Consider the following 20704-nt stretch of genomic DNA (forward strand, 5'->3'; position numbering starts at 1 on the left):
GGTTGAGGGGGAAGGGGGAGGGGGGAAAAGAGGTGGTGGTGATGGTGGAGGGCACTTAAGCGGAAGAGCACTGGGTGTTGTATGGAAAACAATTTGACAATAAAATATTATGGAGGAAAAAAATAAATAAAATAAAATAAAATAAAATAAGATTAAAGGGTCCCAGAGAGAAAAAAATATATATTAAATAGATTACTATTCAAGATATCTACCAAAGACTGAGAGCTCCATCAAAAATTGAAGTTCCTCTAATAGTGATCTTGAGTTATTTTAATTTATGACACATTTTCACATTTGTTCTAAGGGGTTATGTTACATTTCTTGCTAGAGGACAAGACGTTTTCCCTACGCTAAAGGAATTGAAGGCAGTACTGTGTGGTTGTAATAAGTAGCATTCTGTCCAACTTATCTGCAATCTGAAATTTTAGTCTCCAATTTGCATAATTAGAGTTCAGAAAGTCTTTTATTTTTTTAAAACCCAATTCAATTTTAGGATGAGACCTAGTTGTGCTAAATATATTCTTTCATCACCTGCTTATGATAGGCATGGTCAAGTTTCTCTTAATCATGCAGTATTCAGTTTTAATAATGGTATGTTCATTTAGAATAGCATCGCTAGTTTGTGAGTGGAATTCATACATATGAAGCGTTAAATGGACTTGAGCAATAGAAAGCTACCCCTTGCCCCAATATTTCAAAGAGGTAGGGTTAAATACTTAGATTTAGCAGGGTTTGGAACAATGAGTGAATATATGAAGAAAAAGATTGGTAGGAAAGCATGGAGTTCTACCTGGCCCCTTGTTACCTGTGAGTATTTGGATTTTTTTTTAAATGTTTATTCATTTATTCTGAGAGAGAGAGAGAGAGAGAGAGAGAGAGCAAGCGAGTATGAGTGAGCATGGGGAGGGGCAGAGAGAATCCTAAGCAGGCTCCATGCTGTCAGTGCAGAGGCCAGTCCAGGGCTCAATGTCATGAACCGTGAGATTACTACCCGAGTCAAAGATGTACACTTAATTGAGCCACCCAGATGCCCGCCCAAACAGGGTTCTCGACACCAACCCTTAGTTTTCCTCAGGGAACCTGGCCAACCTACCAAAGCAATGGCTAAACACTGTTGGGTCAAACATGCACACCTGACACTTCCCACTGAGTTCACCCTTTAGTGTGAACCGAATACTGGTCAGCTAAATAATCAGAGATGCAGGATGCCAGAGTTCCTCAAGGATGGAAGGAGAGAACATGAAGGTTTTGTTGGAGGCGCTGCACAGGTTCATTTTAAACTGGGCATTCTGGGGTCAGGGCTGAACCAGATTGGGAATGAATAGGTCTTAAAATCAGTGACAGAACTGGGCCTAGACTTTTGGATTCAAAACTTTGGTCTATAGGGGCACCTGGGTGGCTCAGTCAGTTGAGCGTCTGACTTCGGCTCAGGTCATGATCTCACAGTCTGTGGGGTTGAGCCCCACGTCGGGCTCTGTGCTGACAGCTCAGAGCCTGGAGCCTGCTTCAGATTCTGTCTCTCCCTCTTTCTCTGCCCTTCCTCCACTCACTCTCTGTCTCTGTGTCTCAAAATAAAAAAATACAGCCCAAAAAACAAATAAAAAAACTTTGGCCTATAGTGCAATGCATAGACTTATTACAAAGTGGATGGAGGATGAGCCAGTAACAAGGACAAGGATCTGTACCAGAGGTCTCAGCAAGAGAGACCTATTTTATGGTAAAAATAGATGATTTTTTGATGTTTCTGGAAGCTAGAGTTCTAAACTTACTTATTGCCATAAGTCTTGGAACAGTTTCAGAATCAATATGAACTGGCTGTTCTTCCCCTAAATCCATATTGTAAAATTTCTCCTTGACCAGTTAATTTTCAACAACAAGATCATTTACTGTACATAGTGCCTAATAGAAAAAGAAGGCGGGGATAATGGAAGGAATGGGTTCAGTATGACATGTATTTTCCTATCTCCTTACTGATCTCTTTTGGCCCAATTTCCTTTTCTCAAATGACTGCCATATTTAAAACCAGCTTACTTATTATGCCTGTGAGTTCCCCTAGATTTCTCTTTATTCTCTACTCATCAGAGTGCCTCTATCCTTTCTGGAGCACTCACATGTTAGGGCTTCAGCTTTGAAGCAAGTTCTTTAAGAGTTGGACATAAAGAGCTATGGAAACAAAAGGACTAGCCCTTTGGTTAAACTTCTTACCTCTGCTCCAGCTCTATCTAGTTTTTCTCCCAGGAAGGTTATAAGAAAAAGTAGTGACAATGAAGAATCCGTATGGAAGATTTACTGGATGGACCAATCATGGACTTTACGTCTAAATGTAGTTTATAGTGGTTGCAGACAGACAGTAATCCCAGAACTTGTCTGAAAATAAAATTTTGTAATCTCTAGAAAAGAAAGGTACTTTCACACAAGGATATTGAGAAGTCTTATAACATATAATATCTCTTTTCAAGGACAGAGTGACTAACCAAAAAAAACAAAAAAAACCAAAAAAAAACAAAGCAATTGAGTGAGACATTAACAAAAATAAATTTACAAGGAAATTCATAAAATCTTGTAAATGGCAATATCATATGCATATTATGAGTCAACTGTCTACCATGTTACCACAAGTATTTTAAAAACTAAAATTTAAAAAATTCCCTGGAAAGGGAATTATGAATAGGAGATAGATCAGAATGAAGGACCCAGAATGCAATACAGACACTAACAGATGGAAATTACAGAGGGCTATTTAAGACTGGTGAAGGATAAAGTAGAAAGACCTATCAACTGGTGTTAACAAAAGTAAAGAGTGGGGAAGAGGCAACAATGAAGAGGGGAGAAAACTGCTAAGCACAAGAAGATGCCACTTCACAGATCCAAGATGCGCAACAAATCCCAAGCAGGAGAAAAATCAAAGAATTTCATACCCTTGAACATGCAGAAACCATGGAAAACACATTTGGTTACTGAATCCAGGTCCAAACTCCAGGATTCTAAGGAGGAAAAACTCTAATATCCTAGTCTTTGCACTTCCCCTTTAAAATCTTGCATTTTTCTGGGGCACCTGGATGGCTCAGTTGAGTCTCCTCTTGGTTCCAGCCCAGGTCATGATGTGGGACTGAGCCATGCGTCACGCTGAGCATGGAGCCTGCTTGGTTCTCTCACTCTCACTCTCTGCCTCTCCCCCACTTGCTCCCTCTCTCTTTAAATAAATAAATAAACTTAAAAAACTCTTGCATTTTTCTATGTAACTTACATATTTTTAATTTATTTTTTAATTTACATCCTAGTTAGCATACAATGCAACAATGATTTCAGTTGTAGATTCCTTAATGCCCCTTACCCATTTGGCCCATCCCCGCTCCCACAACCCCTCCAAAAACCCTCTGTTCTCTACATTTAAGAGTCTTTTATGTTTTGTCCCCTCCCCATTTTTGTATTATTTTTTGTTTCCCTTCCCTTATGTTCAGCTGTTTTGCATCTTAAATTCCTCATATGAGTGAAGTCATAGGATATTTGTCCTTCTCTGACTAATTTTGCCTAGCATAATACCATCCAGTTCCATCCCCATTGTTGCAAATGGCAAGATTTCATTCTTTTTGATTGACGAGTAATACCCCAGGGTATGTATATGTATATATATATATATATATATATACCACATCTTCTTTATCCATTCATCTGTCAAGGACATTTGGGTTCTTCCCATACTTTGGCTATTGTTGATAGTGCTGCTATAAACATTGGGGTGCATGTGCCCCTTTGAAACAGCACACCTGTATCCTTTAAGAGTTGCCATGGGAAGGCAACTGAGCGGCCACTTTGCTGTGGAGAGCTGCGAGCACTGACAACCCCCACCTGCAAACCTGGGATGACCCGAGCCATTTGAAAAGCACCAGTGGCCATTTTATTGCAGGTCAGATAACAGATCCAGGCGCCACCAGGATTGATAACCCCCCCCCTCCAATCTGGACTGTCTCAAACTGGAATGCCTCACCATGGAATTTCAGCGTCCCCCTCCCCACCAAAGTGGACAGCCAATTGAATCCTGCCACCGTCCAAAGATGCCCTTACTTGGCTATCGGCCCACCTGAGCTCAAACCCGGAACTCCTGCACCCATTAAACACCTTGCTCTCCCATATCAGGCACGACTTCCCTGACTCCCCACTCCAGAGTCATGGAACCTCGTCCGGGAATTGCAGACTCCAATAAAGGCCTTCTTGGCTCCATAACGTGGTCTCTTTTTCCTCCCATCTCTGCCTCCATCTATTAAATCTTACATATCCCTTGCTGGATAGTGGGGTATGTATTTTAACATCAAAAAGGGCTTTGATCTAAAAGAACACTGACCAAAAGTTGTGCAGTTCTCAGAGAAGGAAATCTTAAAGGCAATAGACACATGAAAAGATTCTCAACCTTCTTAAGGATAAGATATGCAAATTTAAGCCATCCTGAGTCACAATTTAACACTTAGCAGACTGGCAAAATTTGAAAATTTCACAAAATCAAGTGCTGGCAGTAATAACTGGCAATCAAAATAACTATAAACTAAGCTGGGAGTGCAAATTGGTACAATTTTGGAATACAATTTGCCATTACATGATAAAGACGTGGATGGGAATATACTTTGTACTGGCAAATATTTTCTTGTTACGTATTGTAAGCTTAAAAAATTTTTTTAGTATTTATTTTTGAGACAAAGAGAGACAGAGTGTCATCAGGGGATGGGCAGAGAGAGGGACACACAAAATCTAAAACAGGTTCCAGGCTTCCAGGTGTTAGCACAGAGCCCGATGTGGGGCTCGAACCCACAAACTGTGAGATCACTTAACCGACTGAGCCACCCAGGCGCCCCTATTAAAAGCTTTAAAAAGAATCTAGGTGGTGTAACAGTGTTTTTACAAACTACTTTTGATATAGGAATTAAACACCACACCCACAAGATATATAGTGTAAGGACGCAGGTCTGAGCTTCCAGGTTCCCCTCTGACCTTGGAGGCCTAGGTGTGGGTTTCTCAGAATCATTAGATAATAGAAGGGCACACACTACCCAAGGCAGGAGGGACCACCCTTGTAACACCTAATCAGGAAAGGCCAGCTAACACCCTTAACATTTCTAAGGGCGGGCCTAGAGATAGAAGCTACACCCTACCTGAGGGTCCCGGGTCCACTCTGTAATTGGTTAAAGTTACTGCCAATGATGTGATGCTATGATGATTGGACCCCTGTACCTGTGTCACAATTTCCTGTAACTCCCCCTTCCGGAACCCATAAAGGCCCTGCCCCCCCACGTTCGGGGCTCTCAGCATGGGTCCACTGCCCAGTAAAGTTTGTGAGCCCGAGCTTAGGCCTAAACTCCTAATAAAGCCCTTTACTTTTGCACGTGTGACTCGGTCTCCCTGGCAGTTTCTGGTTTTTGGGGACGATATTAAAAATCTGGGCATTAGAATACAGTGGAGGCACTGTCTGATGAATCTGATGCACATAAATACTTGACATATACAAGAAAATTCATGGTCACACTATTTATAATTTAAAAATAAGTACAATTAAAATGGACAATATAAATTAAGAAAAAATAATAAATAACAAACCCAAAGATTCACCCGCAGTCTACAGGTAGCGCGCCTTTGGACGGGCGGGGCGAGTTCAGCGCTTCTGGAGACGGAGGTGGGTCAGGCTCTACCGGTGACCGGAGGAGTGAAGGTCTTTCTTCCTTAAGTCGCTCGCTCGAGTCCGCCATTTCTGAGTCCTTCGAGGACCTGTACACGTGAAGGCGGCAGTCAGTGTCACAGCCCTGACGCGACCCCACACATATCCGGGAAGTGCCGTCTGTCCGCGGACAATTATTGCCATGAAAGTCCGGACACGGCATTTTGAGGAACTACAGGGCTGGGCAAGCGGACACTGAACACTCAAGGCCCTTCCGTGCTGACCAGCGTGGCCTGGGGTTTTGCACGGGAGGAGACCCTCCGCTGGTAGAAGCCAGCTCTCCGCCGGCACCAAGCAACGGCGGCCCACGTCCCCGCAGGACCTCCGTACGTGCGAGCAGACCCGCGACCCGGAAGAGCTTTCGCTGCCTCCTGACTTTCTGGGAAGTGTAGTTTCGTAGTTTGGGTGCCACTGTATTTAAGAAGCCAGCAGAGAGCGGTCCCGTGGTCCTCTGGAAACCTCGTGTGCGCGACCCGGTAAAGCAAGTCTGCGACGGAGCCATCCGTGGCGACGTTCCTCTGAGACCGCAGCCCTTTTTCTCCCCGGGCGCTGATAGCACGCTCGGCCGCGCAGCGTTCTGGGAAGTGTGGTTTTGCGCCGGGGTGGGAGGAGTGCGAGATGCCGGTAACTTGGCGCCAGACGCGGAGGCACCTGGGAAATGCCGGACGGTTGTGGGTTCCGTCCTCCGTCCACCCCGCTGTAGCATCGGGCAGGCGGCAGACTTCCCCAGGGATAGTGCGGTTCTCGTGACGGCGGTTGCCGTGGTCCGCGGAGGTGCAAACTCCGGACCGCCCGGCGCGGGCCTCGGGGGCCAGGGAGGGCCCGCCGGAACTCAGGCAAGTGTGAGTCCCGGCAGGGCGGCGGGGCGCCGGCCACGCTGGTGCCGAGTCTACCCCGCGGTGTGAGCACCAGCTGGGCCTTAGCTTCCTGGGCCTCTCTGTAAAAGGGGTGTCGCTTACCTCCTTGAATTGTTGCGATAAGGAAATGGGCGAGTGAGTGTGCAGGCTACGCACTGAAAGAAAACCCCGTCCGCAATGGGCTTTAGCTAATCCGGTCATGAAACTGAGGCTTTTCAGTTGTGCAACCTTCAACAGATTGGCTCAGTATCGCGGAGTTTGTTTTCTCACCCTTTAGAAAAGATGTATGGAATAATGTGAATTTCCACCATGCATAGTTGTGAAGATTGAACGAGCTCTTAACATGGTTACTGTTGTGAGTCTCCTGTGTGTGTATAAAATATATACTTATATACATGTATATTGTGTGTATAGTAGATTTACACGCCGCTGGCGCCTGGTGAATTTTTACCTCGTGTTGAGCACTCTGCTAGTTCAGGGAAAAAAATGGAGTCCTACGATGTGATTCCCAGTGTACTTTTCCTTGCAAGTGGGTTACGGAACTGCAAGATAAGCCTCGTTTTTCATGGCTTCTTTTTTGTGTTCTTGATCTGCCTTCTCAGGACACTACTCTTCTTAAAGACAAGAACCTTGAAAGAGGATTGTGTTGACTATTGGAAATTGCAAAGTCATGTTCCAGGTAAGTTGGTAAGGTCCTTGCATCCTCCTGAAACACCTTAGCAGAACTCTCGAGTGTCCGCTTTGCTTCTCTTACCAGTTTCTATCTGACAAAGCCCATTTAGGGACCGGATCTATGATTTCTTTCATTATAGCAAAGGATGGAGGCCACAGAAGAACTCCCAAAGAACTGTTCTCTCAGTGTCCTCTTCTGCCATTTTTCTGTCTGAAGCCGCTGTAGGATTTTGAACAACATCTTTTTTCTTTTTTTAATTACAAGTCAGAATTCAAGTTTAGAATTTTAGGTTATTTGCTTTATGGTTGTCAAAGCATTATGTGGTCTCAGTTAATAGTATGTCAGTCCTTTCATTTCAAGTCACGAGGTGTTTGGAGTCATCTTTGATTTCTTACCTTTCTCTTATAACTTACATTCACATGCTCTAGTTGAATATAAAATAACTACTGGATATCTACAGGATCTCACAGGTGGTTACAACGCCGCCACCACCACCACCACCACTGCCACCATCTGGTCATTCGTCAGCTTAAAACTCTTTCGTGACCCTAACTCAAAAGTCAGAGTTCTACAGTGACTTACAATGCTTTGTGTAGGGGCGCTTGGGTGACTCAGTTGGTTAAGTGTCCAACTCTTGATTTTGGCTCAGGTCATGATCTCAATTTGTGAGACTGAGCACTGCATCAGGGGGATCCTTGCTGGATCCTAAAAACCCAAGAGTCTCCCTTCCCCTCTCCCTCTGCCCCTCCCCTTCTGCCTTCTTGTGTGCTTGCTCTCTCAAAAAAGAAAAGAAAAAAGGATAAGAAGAGAAAAAAGAAACCAAAATGCTTTGTGCAATTAGGCTTTTAGCTCTTTGATCTCATCTTACTACTCTGTCTGCTTGTTCTCCTAGCTCTAGCCATGCAGGCTACCAGGCCTTGGAAATTGCTGTACCATCTGCTTGGAGTCCTCTTCTCCCAGATAGGTGGAGGCTTGCCTTCTTACCTCCTTCATGTCTTTGCTTGGTGGTTACTTTCTCAGTAAAGCTTCCCTGAACACCTGCAGTCAATTCGTCTAACAATCACTTCTACTCTTCTTCACTGCTCTGTTGTTTTCCAAAGTGATTGTCACTCTCTAGGTAACACGCTGTTTAGTAAGTGCATGTGCTCATTGTTCGTCTCCTCCCTCTGGGAGGGATTTTTTTTCCCTGTCTTGTTGATTGTTTTCAGGACCGAGAGTGGCATCTGGCACAAAACAGATGCTTGGTTGTCCTAAATAATAAGATTTCACGATAGCCACACTTTCGGTTTCATGGAGGAAGACTTTATTAATTATAAGGGAATGGGAATATAAGGAATTAAACAATTATACTAAACATAAAGAGGGAGAGAAGTATGGAGAAGAACAGAGGAGAGTTAATACAGCAAATCAGGTAGTTAAAACACCCCTCAATGACCAGCCTAGTTGGAGTCCCAAGGGTCCTGGAAGGAGCATCCTCCCCTCGGTGAGACTTCAAGTCTCACCACTCTCATACATTTCTGCCAGGGCAGTGTATGTATACAGCAAGGCTGGCGCTGGTTTTGGTGACCCATGGTACCAGGGAGGCGGAGAATAACAAACAGAACATCTTGAGCATAGCTAGATAGGGCTAAAAGAGTCTTTGAAGGAACTGTAAAAATTTTCTAAAGTGGTGGTTCTCAAACGGGTGATTTTGTCCCGTTAAGCCCTACCCATAGGGGACATTTGATAATGAATGTATGGAGACATTTTTGGTTGTCACAGCCCTGGGGGTGGAGGGGAATTGCTACTACTATCTAATGGGTAGAGGCTAAGGATGCTACTAACTAAACACTCTACAATGCACAGAACAGCTACCACAACAATTATCCAGCTGAAAATGTCAATAGTGCCATGGTTGAGAAACCCTCATCTAAAGAAAGAACAAAGGGTGTCTGTCAATGAGATTATGTGGTTCTTTAGACTTTTAACACAATGACATTTATTAATATGTGTTCAAAACCTAACATAGGAAATATCTTTGCATAGGTGGAATGAAATACAGTGTCTTACGCATTAATTTAGTATTGATTTTTAAATTTGGTTTATCAAATGGTATTTGTAAAACCAACTATTTAAAATCATTGTAGAAAGTAGGAAGAGACAGAAAGTTCATATAAGGCTAGCATAACCCTAATACCTGGGTAAGAGTAAATACAAATGGAAAACAGAAGAGTGCCTGCGTGGCTCAGTTGGTTAAGCGTCCAGCTTCAGCTCAGATCATGATCTCACCGTTTCCGAATTTGCAGTGTGCTGACAGCTCAGAGCCAGGAGCCTGTTTCAGAGTCTGTGTCTCCCTCTCTGTCTCTGCCCCTCCCCTGCTCGTGTTCTGTCTCTCGTGAAAATGAATAAACATTAAAAAAAATTTAAAAAATCAAATGGAGAAAGGAATTTTCCCTGGTGCCAAAGTGGAAAGAGAAAAGAGACCTTCCCCTCCTCCCTTTTCTCCTTTGAGAAAAACTTGTCATTGTAAATCCCATCCCTTTGGTATGTTTGTGAATCTTTTTCTTTTTTTTTTTTTTTAATTTTTTTAACGTTTATTTATTTTTGAGAGAGAGAGACACACACACACACAGAGCGTGAGTGGGGGGAGGGTCAGAGAGAGAGGGAGACACAGAATCAGAAGCAGGCTCCAGGCTCTGAGCAGTCAGCACAAAGCCGGACGCGGTGCTCGAACCCACGAACCGTGAGATCATGACCTGAGCTGAAGTTGGCCGCTCAACCCACTGAGCCACCCAGGCACCCCTTGTGAATCTTTTTCAAAGCTAAATAAGCCTCTGTCAGTTTTTCAGGGCAGTAGTCTTTCTGAAGGCCTTGCATCCCTTTGAAATGAAAACATGAAGGACAGTGTACCTCTATCTCCATGTCTGTGTGGGAGTTTAGCCTAGGGGTCCGGCTCCAAGTTCTAACTACCTGCTTGTCAGATCGGAGAAGTTTTATTTTCCTTGGGGTAAAAGCAGTGACCGCAGTTGGCCTCCCCAAGTACCAGACAAGTTTAGGATGAACTGTATGTAGCAAATGATGCAGTCAAGTCCTCTTGCTTGAGGACAAGTTCTCATTTCTTTTGAAAACAGTATGTAATAGATTACACGTGCCTGGCTTTATGGAAGGGTGAGATTTCTGTCTGTCCTCGTGATCTCATTAGTGATTACCTGTGCAGTGTGTTACAGTCCTGCTGTTAATGCTTGTTCAGTAGTAAAACTGTTCTCTTTTCTGCATTGTGGAGAGGAGTTTCTACTTGGCAGATTTGATTTTTAACTATTTTCCCAACACCTGACAGGGAAATTCCCTCTTAAAACCAAAGACCAGTGGGTTGTGTGAGTGGCTCAGTCAGTTAAGCATCAGATTCTTGGTTTCAGTTTGGGTCATGATTTTGTGGTTCGTGGGTTCCAGCCCTGCATTGGGCTCCCCACTGCCAGTGCGGAGGCTGCTTGGGATTCTTTCTTTCCTTCTCTCTTTGCCCCACCCCTTCCTTTTCTCTCAAAATAAAGGAATACACATAGATAAATAAATAAATAAAACCAAAGACTAGTATCAGTAATGAATATACAGGTTGAATATTCAAATAAAGTAAGAGTATTGAGTCAGCCACTCAGAATGAAAAATTTATCACAGCCAAACAATGTCCATGTCACCAATGAAAGATAACAATAATGCCACTTAAAATGCATATATTTTTTGCACATACTATATAGTTTGACTAATGAGAAAGCTCTTACTGACCATTTATGCTTTTTATAGTTTTGCTATTTTAAATAATATCATGAATGGGTACTATATCTTTAGAATATTTTCCTTAAAATGTGTTCTGTAATTGTTGGCCTGTATTTTTCAATTTTTTTTAAAGTTTTTTTTTTTTTAATGTTTATTTTTGAGAGAGAGCCCACAAGTCGGGGAGGAGCAGAGAGAGAGGGAGACACAGAATCCAAAACAGGCTCCAGGCTCTGAGCTGTCAGCACAGAGCCTGACATGGACTCAATCCCATGAACCATGAGATTATGACCTGAGCCGAAGTCAGATGCTTAACCGACTGAGCCACCCAGGTTGCCCTCTTTGCCTGCACTTTAAGTGCAAGTCAAGGACTGCCTGTGGCATGAAACTATTCTTTAGTCTTCTTGCCCAGGGGTCTCAAATTATTTTAATTAATAGATCATCAACACAAGGTTTAATTATATACCATAAATAGTTTTTGTTTATAAATTAGTTATGTATGGGGACACCTGGGTGGCTCAGTCAGTTAAGTCTCTGACTTCGGCTCAGGTCATGATCTCGTGGTTTGTAGGTTCAAGCTCTGTGTCAGGCTCTGTGCTGACGGCTAGGTCAGAACCTGGAACCTGTTCGGATTCTGTGTCTCCTTCTCTCTCTGACCCTCCCCTGCTCACGCTCTTTCTCTCAAAAATGAAAAAAAACATTAAAAATTAAAAAAAAATTAGTTATGTGTCTGTCTTTAATATAAAGATGTCTTTTTTCTGAACATATGGGATCATTCTTTTGAACCTTATTGGATCATCATTTTTTATTTACCTGTGGTGTAAGCTGTAAAAAAAACACAACTAAGCACTTGACTATATGATGTGAAATGTTGAATGCTGATTTAAAAAATTTTAGAATTTTTTCCCCTTTGACAGAATGGACTCTTTGGAAGCAAAGCTCTTATATTGGTCTCTTACCCTTATTGTAGAACAGTGCCAAACACATAATTATCCAATTACCATGTAACTTAGATGGATCAGATCCCTGATCATTGCCATAACTACTGAATCTTATTCCCTTTCTTCCTCAACCAGGATAATTTTGTCCCTTAACCAGTGACAGAAGTGGCCCTGACCTAACTATGAGCCTAAATATGTTTGCCATTTCAGGTGACATTTAGTGATGTGGCCATAGACTTCTCTCATGAAGAGTGGGGATGGCTAGATTCTGCTCAGAGGAATTTATACAAGGATGTGATGGTCCAGAATTATGAGAACCTGGTTTCTCTAGGTAAGCATATCTGCCTCTCCACCCCAGTGGGGGAGAGCTTCTGTCACTCAGAAGTACTAGAGATTCTGCTGAGTAAATGGCTGAAGTTTTGTTTCAGATCCCCTAGGATGTGTAGAGGTGTGTTGTGCCCTGCCTGAAGCTTATCTTCCTGTTTCAGTGAAACTTCTTTTGGTTCCTTTTATGATGATGGACTCTCCTCCAGGAGGACCACAGTTTAAACAGGTTCTGTATTTTTCCTGTAAGCAGGTCTTTCCATACCTAAGCCGTATGTGATCAGTTTATTGGAGGATGGGAAAGAACCTTGGATGGTGGAGAAAAAATTGTCAAAAGGTAGGTTTCCGGATAAGTCATGGAGAATTAGGCAAAAGAAGTCTTTGTTAAACATGCTTGTGGAACATTTGAAGGCATTTTTGGGTATTTTCAGGGTACACTCTTCAGAGATGCCAACTGTAACCAATGAGGGATCCTTAGTTTTGATTTTAAAACGGCCATTCCTCCATCCCAGATTATTATCTTTCTGTATTACGTATCTAATAAAAAATGGAGGATTTTACCATTGTAATAATTCAAATTGTTGTTTTATTTGCAACAAAATAAAGCAAATTATTCTCTTTAAATCCACCAAAGGAAAAATATTCCAATGGTTTTAGGCGAAGAAAGGCTGTCAGTTAGATGGGAAGTGACTTTTCCTCTAAGGCTGAGCTTCAAGGGTCAAATGTGGACATGAGTGATAGAGAAGTAAAGAATGTATAAAAAAGTTTCTAGGAACAATGTTTTTTAATGTTCAATGAAAGATATGATTTTACCCAGAGCCTACACAAACAAAGCCTAAATCTTTTTGAGTGATAAAGAATATTTGTTTTATTCATTGTTAACTGTGTAATGCAGTACTGTAAATTGTACATTTTGGGGAGCCTGGGTGGCTCAGTTGGTTGGGCATCCAGCTCTTGATTTTGGCTCAGGTCATGATCTCTTGGTTCATGGGATCAAGCCCCGCGTTGGGCTCTAGACTTCAGCATCAAGCCTGCTTGGGACTCTCGCTTTCCCTCTCTCTGCCCCTCCCGCTTTCAAACTAAAATAAATAAGCTTAAGAAAATAAATTGTGCATTTTAAGGACACTAACTGACAGTAAATTGAGATTAGTTGAAGGTTGGAGAACCAAGGCTGTGAGACAAAATGTGGTCTTTCACATACATGTAGGTACAGGATAGAACATTGGCTTGGAATCCAGAATACCTTGTGCTTTTTTTCTTTCCTTAAACATTTCACGGTTTTCCCACATATTGTTTGCCTGTATTTAACTTATTTCCTCTATTACACTCTGCTCCTGTCTCTGTGAGCTGTCTCTGTTTTCTGCTCCATATGGGCTTTGTTCAGAAATTATTATACATGAGAATTGTCAGTTATGTGGTTTCTGGAGATGAAAGCACTCTTTTTCATCTAGTTCTCTAATACTTCCATAGAAGTTTCTTTTTTAAGAAGTAAAGAAAAAGCAGTGTTTTGCTTTCTTGATATATTTCAGATTGGGAATCAAGATGGGAAAAGAAGGAATTATTAATGAAGGAGGATATTTATGATGAAGATTCACCCCAAACGGTAATAGTAGAAAAAATTACAAAACAGAGTCATGAATTTTCAAATGTTAACAAGGACTGGGAATTTATAGAGGAGTTTGAGGGGAAGCATGAAAATCAGGTAGAACATTTCAGACCTGTGACCCTCACCTTTAGAGAAAGTCCCACTGTGGAAGGTGTTTACAAGTTTAGAAGCATCCTCCATTTAAAGTCTATTCTTTCTGAACCAGAGAGAATTTCTGCTGAAGGGAAATCACATAAACATGATGTATTTAAGAAGAGTTTACCAAAAAAGTCTGTCATAAAAAATGACAGTATCAGTGGTGGAAAGAAACTTTTGAATTCTAAAGAAGGTGTGGCAGTCTTCAGCCAGAGCAAATCTCTTACCCTTAACCATTCTTATAAGAGAGAGAAAGTCTATACATGCAATGAATGTGGGAAAGCCTTTGGCAAGCAATCAGTCCTTAATCGCCACCGGAGAATTCATACAGGAGAGAAACCATATGTATGTCATGAATGTGGCAAGACATTTAGCCATGGCTCATCCCTAACTCGACATCAGATAAGTCACAGTGGAGAGAAACCTTACAAATGTATTGAATGTGGGAAGGCCTTTAGCCATGTGTCATCACTTACTAATCACCAGAGTACTCACACTGGAGAGAAACCGTACGAATGTATGAACTGTGGAAAGTCATTCAGTCGTGTTTCACATCTCATTGAACATCTGAGAATTCATACTCAAGAAAAACTCTATGAGTGTCGAATATGTGAGAAGGCCTTCATTCATAGGTCCTCTCTCATTCACCATCAGAAAATTCACACTGGAGAGAAACCTTACGAATGTAGTGAATGTGGAAAAGCCTTTTGCTGTAGCTCACACCTTACTCGACATCGAAGAATTCACAGTGTAGAGAAACAGTTCGAATGTAACAAATGTCTGAAGGTCTTTAGCAGCTTATCATTTCTTATTCAGCATCAGAGTATTCATAATGAAGAGAAACCTTTTGAATGTCAGAAATGCAGGAAATCCTTCAACCAGCCAGAATCACTGAACATGCATTTAAGAAATCACTCTAGATTGAAACCTTATGAATGCAGTATATGTGGGAAAGCGTTCAGTCATAGGTCATCCTTTCTTCAGCATCACAGAATTCATACTGGAGAGAAGCCCTATGAGTGTATTAAATGTGGGAAGACCTTCAGCTGTAGTTCAAACCTTACTGTACATCAGAGGATTCATACTGGAGAAAAGCCATATAAATGTAATGAGTGTGGGAAAGCTTTTAGCAAAGGCTCAAATCTTACTGCCCATCAGAGAATACATAATGGAGAGAAACCCAGTAGTGCAATAAGTGTGGAAAAGCCTTTAGGCCATATGAATCATTCCACATGTGAAAAATCATAGAAGAGAAATCAGAAATTTTATGAATGCAATGTTTGTCATAATACACTTAGCCATAGATCCTTCCTGAAACTTTATAGTGGAGAAAAGTCTTATGAATGTAATGAATATGGGAAGATCTTTAGCAGTGATACAAGCCTTATTGTCTATCTCAATTCACACTTTAGAGAGAATGTTTATTGCCTTCATAAAGACAATAAATGTGGGAAAGCTTTAGCCAGTATTAATCCCTTATTCAACATAAGTAAGTCCACACAGGAGAAAAATCCTATATATGTAGCACATGGGAAAGACACTAGGCGATATGAATCTCTTACTGAACATGCACAGGAGAGAAGCATAATGAATATAAAAATGTGGGAAGTCCTTCAGTTAAAGTGTATCCCGTAACTCCATCAATTCACACTGCAGAGAAAGCTTTTGTGAGAAATGTAGCAAACAGCTCATTAATTCTTATTTTGCTAGACATCAGAAGATTAATGCTAGAACAGTCTGAAGGATGTAGGAATTATGTGTAAGTCTTTGCAATGATGTTAATTGTAAGCAGTTCTATAGGAGAGCAAATGAATAGGTTATAAATAAGTATGCATTATTTATAGCGATAGCAAACAATTTTACTCGAGTCCTGCATAGAACTTTCCTTAGCTAATGGGTGTGTGAAGATATTTAGTCACCCAGTGGATCCAGGAAATGTTTTAAAGTTAGAAATTAAAGCTGCAAAATAAGTAAAAGATGGTGTAAATAAAGTTTTCGGTCTCTAATAAAATCAGTTTGTATATAATGAACTCTTTCACTGTGACGCTGGTATTTCTTGCAAAATTTTTTACTTTCCTCTTGAAGAGTTAAGCCTTACTATATGCTAGGAAACTAGCTAAGCTAGAGAAAAATGGCTTGATCTCTGTGATAAGAATATCCTTATTTTGGTGAAGATAATTCACAGTCCATTTCCAGTTGGCTTAATTCACACATTTTAAGTTTTACAAGTTCAGTGAGAACATAACCAGGAAGCAGCAAACTTGAGAGACCAGAGCAGGCTTCATGGTGGATGTGCTTTACAATCTGAATCTTAAAGGATGAGCTCTAATTACATGTGTCTGTGGGCACATGCACTCGGACTCATTCTAGGCCACGTACACAGGCCTGTTCTTTCATGTTAGCTGCATCTGGACTCCATGATCCAGTGTCTAGCGTCATGTTTTGTGGCTTTAAGGTATTACTGCTGGCAGTGTTAATGGTAACAGTCATTTCTCCATCCTGGATCTGGTCACGGGAGTTTACTTTGAAATTAATAGTCCAGAGCTGTCCCCATTACTTTTCCTCCAGCCTGCCATCCAGTTTTTGGTTACTTGTAATATACGTCTTCTTGAAATACTTAAGAGGCTTTTTATTTTCTACACTGAACCTTGACAGATAATTATGGTTTGTAAAGAGGCTGGCTTCAAATAGTCTTAAGTTTTAGATAAATGGAAGAGTCTTCCTCGTCTCATGGTTTCCTATATTGTAACTATAAGGGTAATACATATCAGTGATTAGGACTGTCGGGACACTTGGAAGTAAAAGGCACTCGTATTTCAGATTATGTTCTCTTTGTGTTTCATGTAAGAAAGAATGGTTTTAAAAAGTATTCTATCACATATAATTGTGATGTGGAATGAGTGATGATAGGGTTTCCAGCTTTAGACAAAATACTCTGCCTGAGTGTATGTGCAACCCTAACTGAAAGCCAAGAGGTGAAGGCACATTCCATAGCAATTCTCAGTAGAGATAGTGGGTTTGGAATGGGATGGTACATTTTTTGAAAGAGATTTATCTTTCCTTTGATTTAGTTTTATTTAAGAGACTTTAAAATTCTAAGGAATGTTGAAGGCTCTTTAAGAGACAAGGACTTAAGGAGGCACAGCATGGTATCAAGCAAGGATTAAGAACTGTTATAATTACAGATAGATTGGCCACTATATATGCACAGTTGTGGGATTATGGCAAGAGTTCTATTTCTCCCATTCTTTGTCCTTCCTCTGCTTTCCCAAGCACTGGTACCACACAGATGAAGTAGTACTTTAATCCCTAGATTATATTTGCTTTCACTACATGTAGTTTTATGTTATCTTGTTATTTTGTTATGAGAGAATTCATCAAAATATTCATACTTTGTCAATTAAAATGCATAAGCATGCCCATCGTAACATTTTCCAATTTTTGATTTAAAGTGCCTTCACAGTGATAATGTGGTTCAGGTTGTGCTTTGTTATGTTAATCCTCAAATCAGTTTTCTAGGTGTGCAAGATGGTTTAATGTTGATCTGGCTGCATTTCAGGGACGAGAGATACACAAAAGTTCCATGCTGTTCCGTCATCTTGGCCCCTTCACAGTGGTACTGAAGTAGGAAAAGAAAGCCAGAGTTAAATAAAGGTAGTGAAGGACTTAAAACAATGAGGGTATATTACCTTGTTGCAGATTGCGCTAAGATCATGATGTTACAGTGTCACTGATGGAGAATCCTACTCTGTCATGTCTGTTAATCACTTCCTGAGCATCCGTGAAACAGAAAAATAAAACACACTCTATACCTTTCAAGAGCTCAAAAGTGTGTGTGTGCATGTGGGTATGCATACGCGTGTGTGAAGAGTGTATGGCCAGAAGCCAGGTTTACCTGACTATAAACCCAACTTGCATGTATACTGGCTTTATATGACCTTGGATAAATTATTTCAACATCTGTAAATGGTGATAGTAATACCTCACAGTATTTTATGAAGAGAAATGAGTTAATTTGTGCAAAATGTTTACAGTGTTTGGTACCTCAAAAGCATTCAGTGAATATTAGCTATTAATTTCATCATCATTGTTATCTTCACATGGCTGCATCATCCTAGGCTGTAACATCTAGTGGCTAATCACCTGTCTGTCACTTTTAACTACTTATCATTTCACTTTTGCAGGGGGCTTACAAGACACTCCCATTTTCTCCCAACAAATCCATCTTCCATATTTGAACCATTTTCAGAGGGTGTATGTTTATTTCCCCGAATACTCTGAGACACAAAGAGCACCAGATAGGAGAAGACAGGACAAGAACCTACCTGGGCTGCAGGAAGGAAGAAGGGTGCCCTAAAGACGGTTTTGGAGAAAAGGCAGAATGAGGGAGACCTTGCCAATTAGATAGTAATATTTTGAAAATAATCTTTTAAAAAATTTTCTGAGCAGTAGGTCTTAACAGTGGACCCAAAATACTCAGTAAACCATGTAAACGGAAGTGCTGTCATCTTTGTTGCACTTGTTGTTGTTGTTCCATTTATAGAGCACAGGCAGAGCAGATTTAGCATAATTCATAAGGGTCCTAGGATTTTCAGAATGGTAAATGAACACTGGTTTCTGCTTAAAGTTAGCTGCATTTGCCCTTAATAAGAGTCAGCTTTTCAAGCCAGGCATTGGCTTCTCTCTAGCTATGAAAGTCCTAGATGACATCTTTTTCCATTGAAAATCTTTTGCTTTGTGTAGCCGTCTTCAGTAATAATTTTAGCTAGATCTTCTGGATAACTTGCTGCAGCCTCCACATCAGCATGTGCTGCTTCACCTTGTACTTTTATAGAAATGGCTTCATAAACTGCATGAGTCAACCTCTGCTAGCCCCATTTCCTCTTTTGTAGCTTCACCTCGCTCACCCTACCAAGAACTAAAGAGTTCTTGCTCTGGATTAGGCTTTGGTTTATGGGAATGTTGCGGCTTGTGTTCACAATTTGTGTGTTCCCTGGAGTCACATTTCTAATTTTTTTCAAGAATTTTTCCTTTGCATTTACAATTTGGCTGTTCGGTGCAAGAGGCCTAACTTTTGAACACCTTCCTCACTAAGCTTAATCATTTGTAGCTTTTGATTTAAAGTGACAGATGTGTAACATTTCCTTTCACTTGAACACTTAGAGGCCATTATAGGGTTATCTATTGGCCTAATTTCAATATTGTGTTTCAGGGAATTAGGAAGCCCAAGGATCAGACGGGGGTAGGGGTGGGGGAGGAGGTGGTTAGTGGAGCAGTGAGAACACACTATTGGTTAAGTTCATGGTCTTCTATGTGTGCAGTTCCTGATACCCCAAAACCATGACAATCATAACATCAAAGATCACTGATCACAGATCACCATAACACATATAATAATAAAGAAAAAACATTGTGAGAATTACCAGAATGTGACAGAGACTTGAAAAAGCAAATGCTGTTTGAAAAATTTGTTTGATGCAAGATTGCCACAAACCTTCATCAGTTTGTAAAAAAAATGCAATATCAGCAAATCACAATAAAGTGAAGTGCAAGAAAATGAGGTATGCCTATATAACCTTGGGGAAGTTCTTTCATTTCTCAAGCCTTGATTTCTACATCAAACCAAAATTAATTGCTATTTTATCAGGTGTTTTTGAGAATGGAAGAGAAAATACTCATAAAGCAAACAGTGGGGTGCCTGGTACATGTGAGTTGTGGTGTGTTTTTCTTTTATTAATCCTCCCAATAACTACGCGGTGAGTGTCATAATCATCCCCCTGGCGTCATCTGCAACCTGAGATTCGACAGCTCTAGCAGGTTTCCCAGAGTCACACATCTCAAACATAGGTGAAATTTGAACACTCCCCAAAAGACCATGCAACTGCCTCATGACACTATTGTGTCTCAGAAAATTAAGGTTTCTTTGGCAATGACACAGGTCCTCTCATGCATCTTTTTAAAAATTTATTTAAATAGTTTATTACCAAGTTGGTTTTCATATAACACCCAGTGCTCTTCCCCACAAGTGCCCTCCTCCACGACCATCACCCCCCTTCCCCTTCCCCCTCCCTCTTCAGCCCTCAGTTTGTGCTCAGCATTTGAAAGTCTCTGATGATTTGCCTCCCTCCCTCTCCCCAACTCTTTTCCTCCTTTTCCCCCTTCCCATAGTCCCCTATTAGGTTTCTCCTGCTAGACCTATGAGTGAAAACATCTCTCATGCGTCTTTGAACAAAAATATATTCCCTTTGGCATGCTGTTCCTTCAGCCTAGGATGTCCTTATCTCCCTTATTCCCAAGCTCATCTGTCTAAGGGACTGCTGGTCATCTTGCAAAGTTCACTTTAGTTGTCACCCAGGCTTGCTCAGGCACTAATGGAGGAAATGAGGGATAAAAAAGATGTAGGGCATATAGAAAACCAAGAGCAAAAAGGCAGTTCTTCCTCTCCAGTAATTACTTTTATTTTTTTTTAATGTTTATTATTGAGACAGAAACAGCATGAATGGGGAAGGTGCAGAGAGAGAGGGAAACACAGAATCCAAAGCAGGCTCCAGACTCTGAGCTGTCAGCACAGAGCCTGATGTGGGGCTCAAACCCACAAACCGTGAGATCATGACTTGAGCCAAAGCCGGATGCTTAACCAACTGAGCTACCCAGGCGTCCCTCCAGTAATTACTTTTAATGTAAATGGATTAAATTCTCCAATAAGAGATTGGCAGG

General features: G+C 41.2%; 1 protein-coding gene across 1 annotated transcript; it reads left to right on the top strand.

Moving 5' to 3' along the window:
• The first annotated feature begins 6120 nt into the window (after nt 1-6120).
• LOC115279757 (zinc finger protein 181-like) lies at nt 6121-18909 on the top strand. Its single transcript, XM_029924265.1, is given in 5 exon segments — nt 6121-7240; nt 12133-12253; nt 12500-12583; nt 13776-15265; nt 18880-18909. Coding segments are annotated over 5 exon segments (1734 nt in total). The 5' UTR covers nt 6121-7231.
• The last annotated feature ends 1795 nt before the right edge of the window (nt 18910-20704 follow it).

The sequence above is a fragment of the Suricata suricatta genome, chromosome 16 (assembly GCF_006229205.1).
Source record: "Suricata suricatta isolate VVHF042 chromosome 16, meerkat_22Aug2017_6uvM2_HiC, whole genome shotgun sequence".
NCBI classification, from domain to species: Eukaryota; Metazoa; Chordata; class Mammalia; order Carnivora; family Herpestidae; genus Suricata; species Suricata suricatta.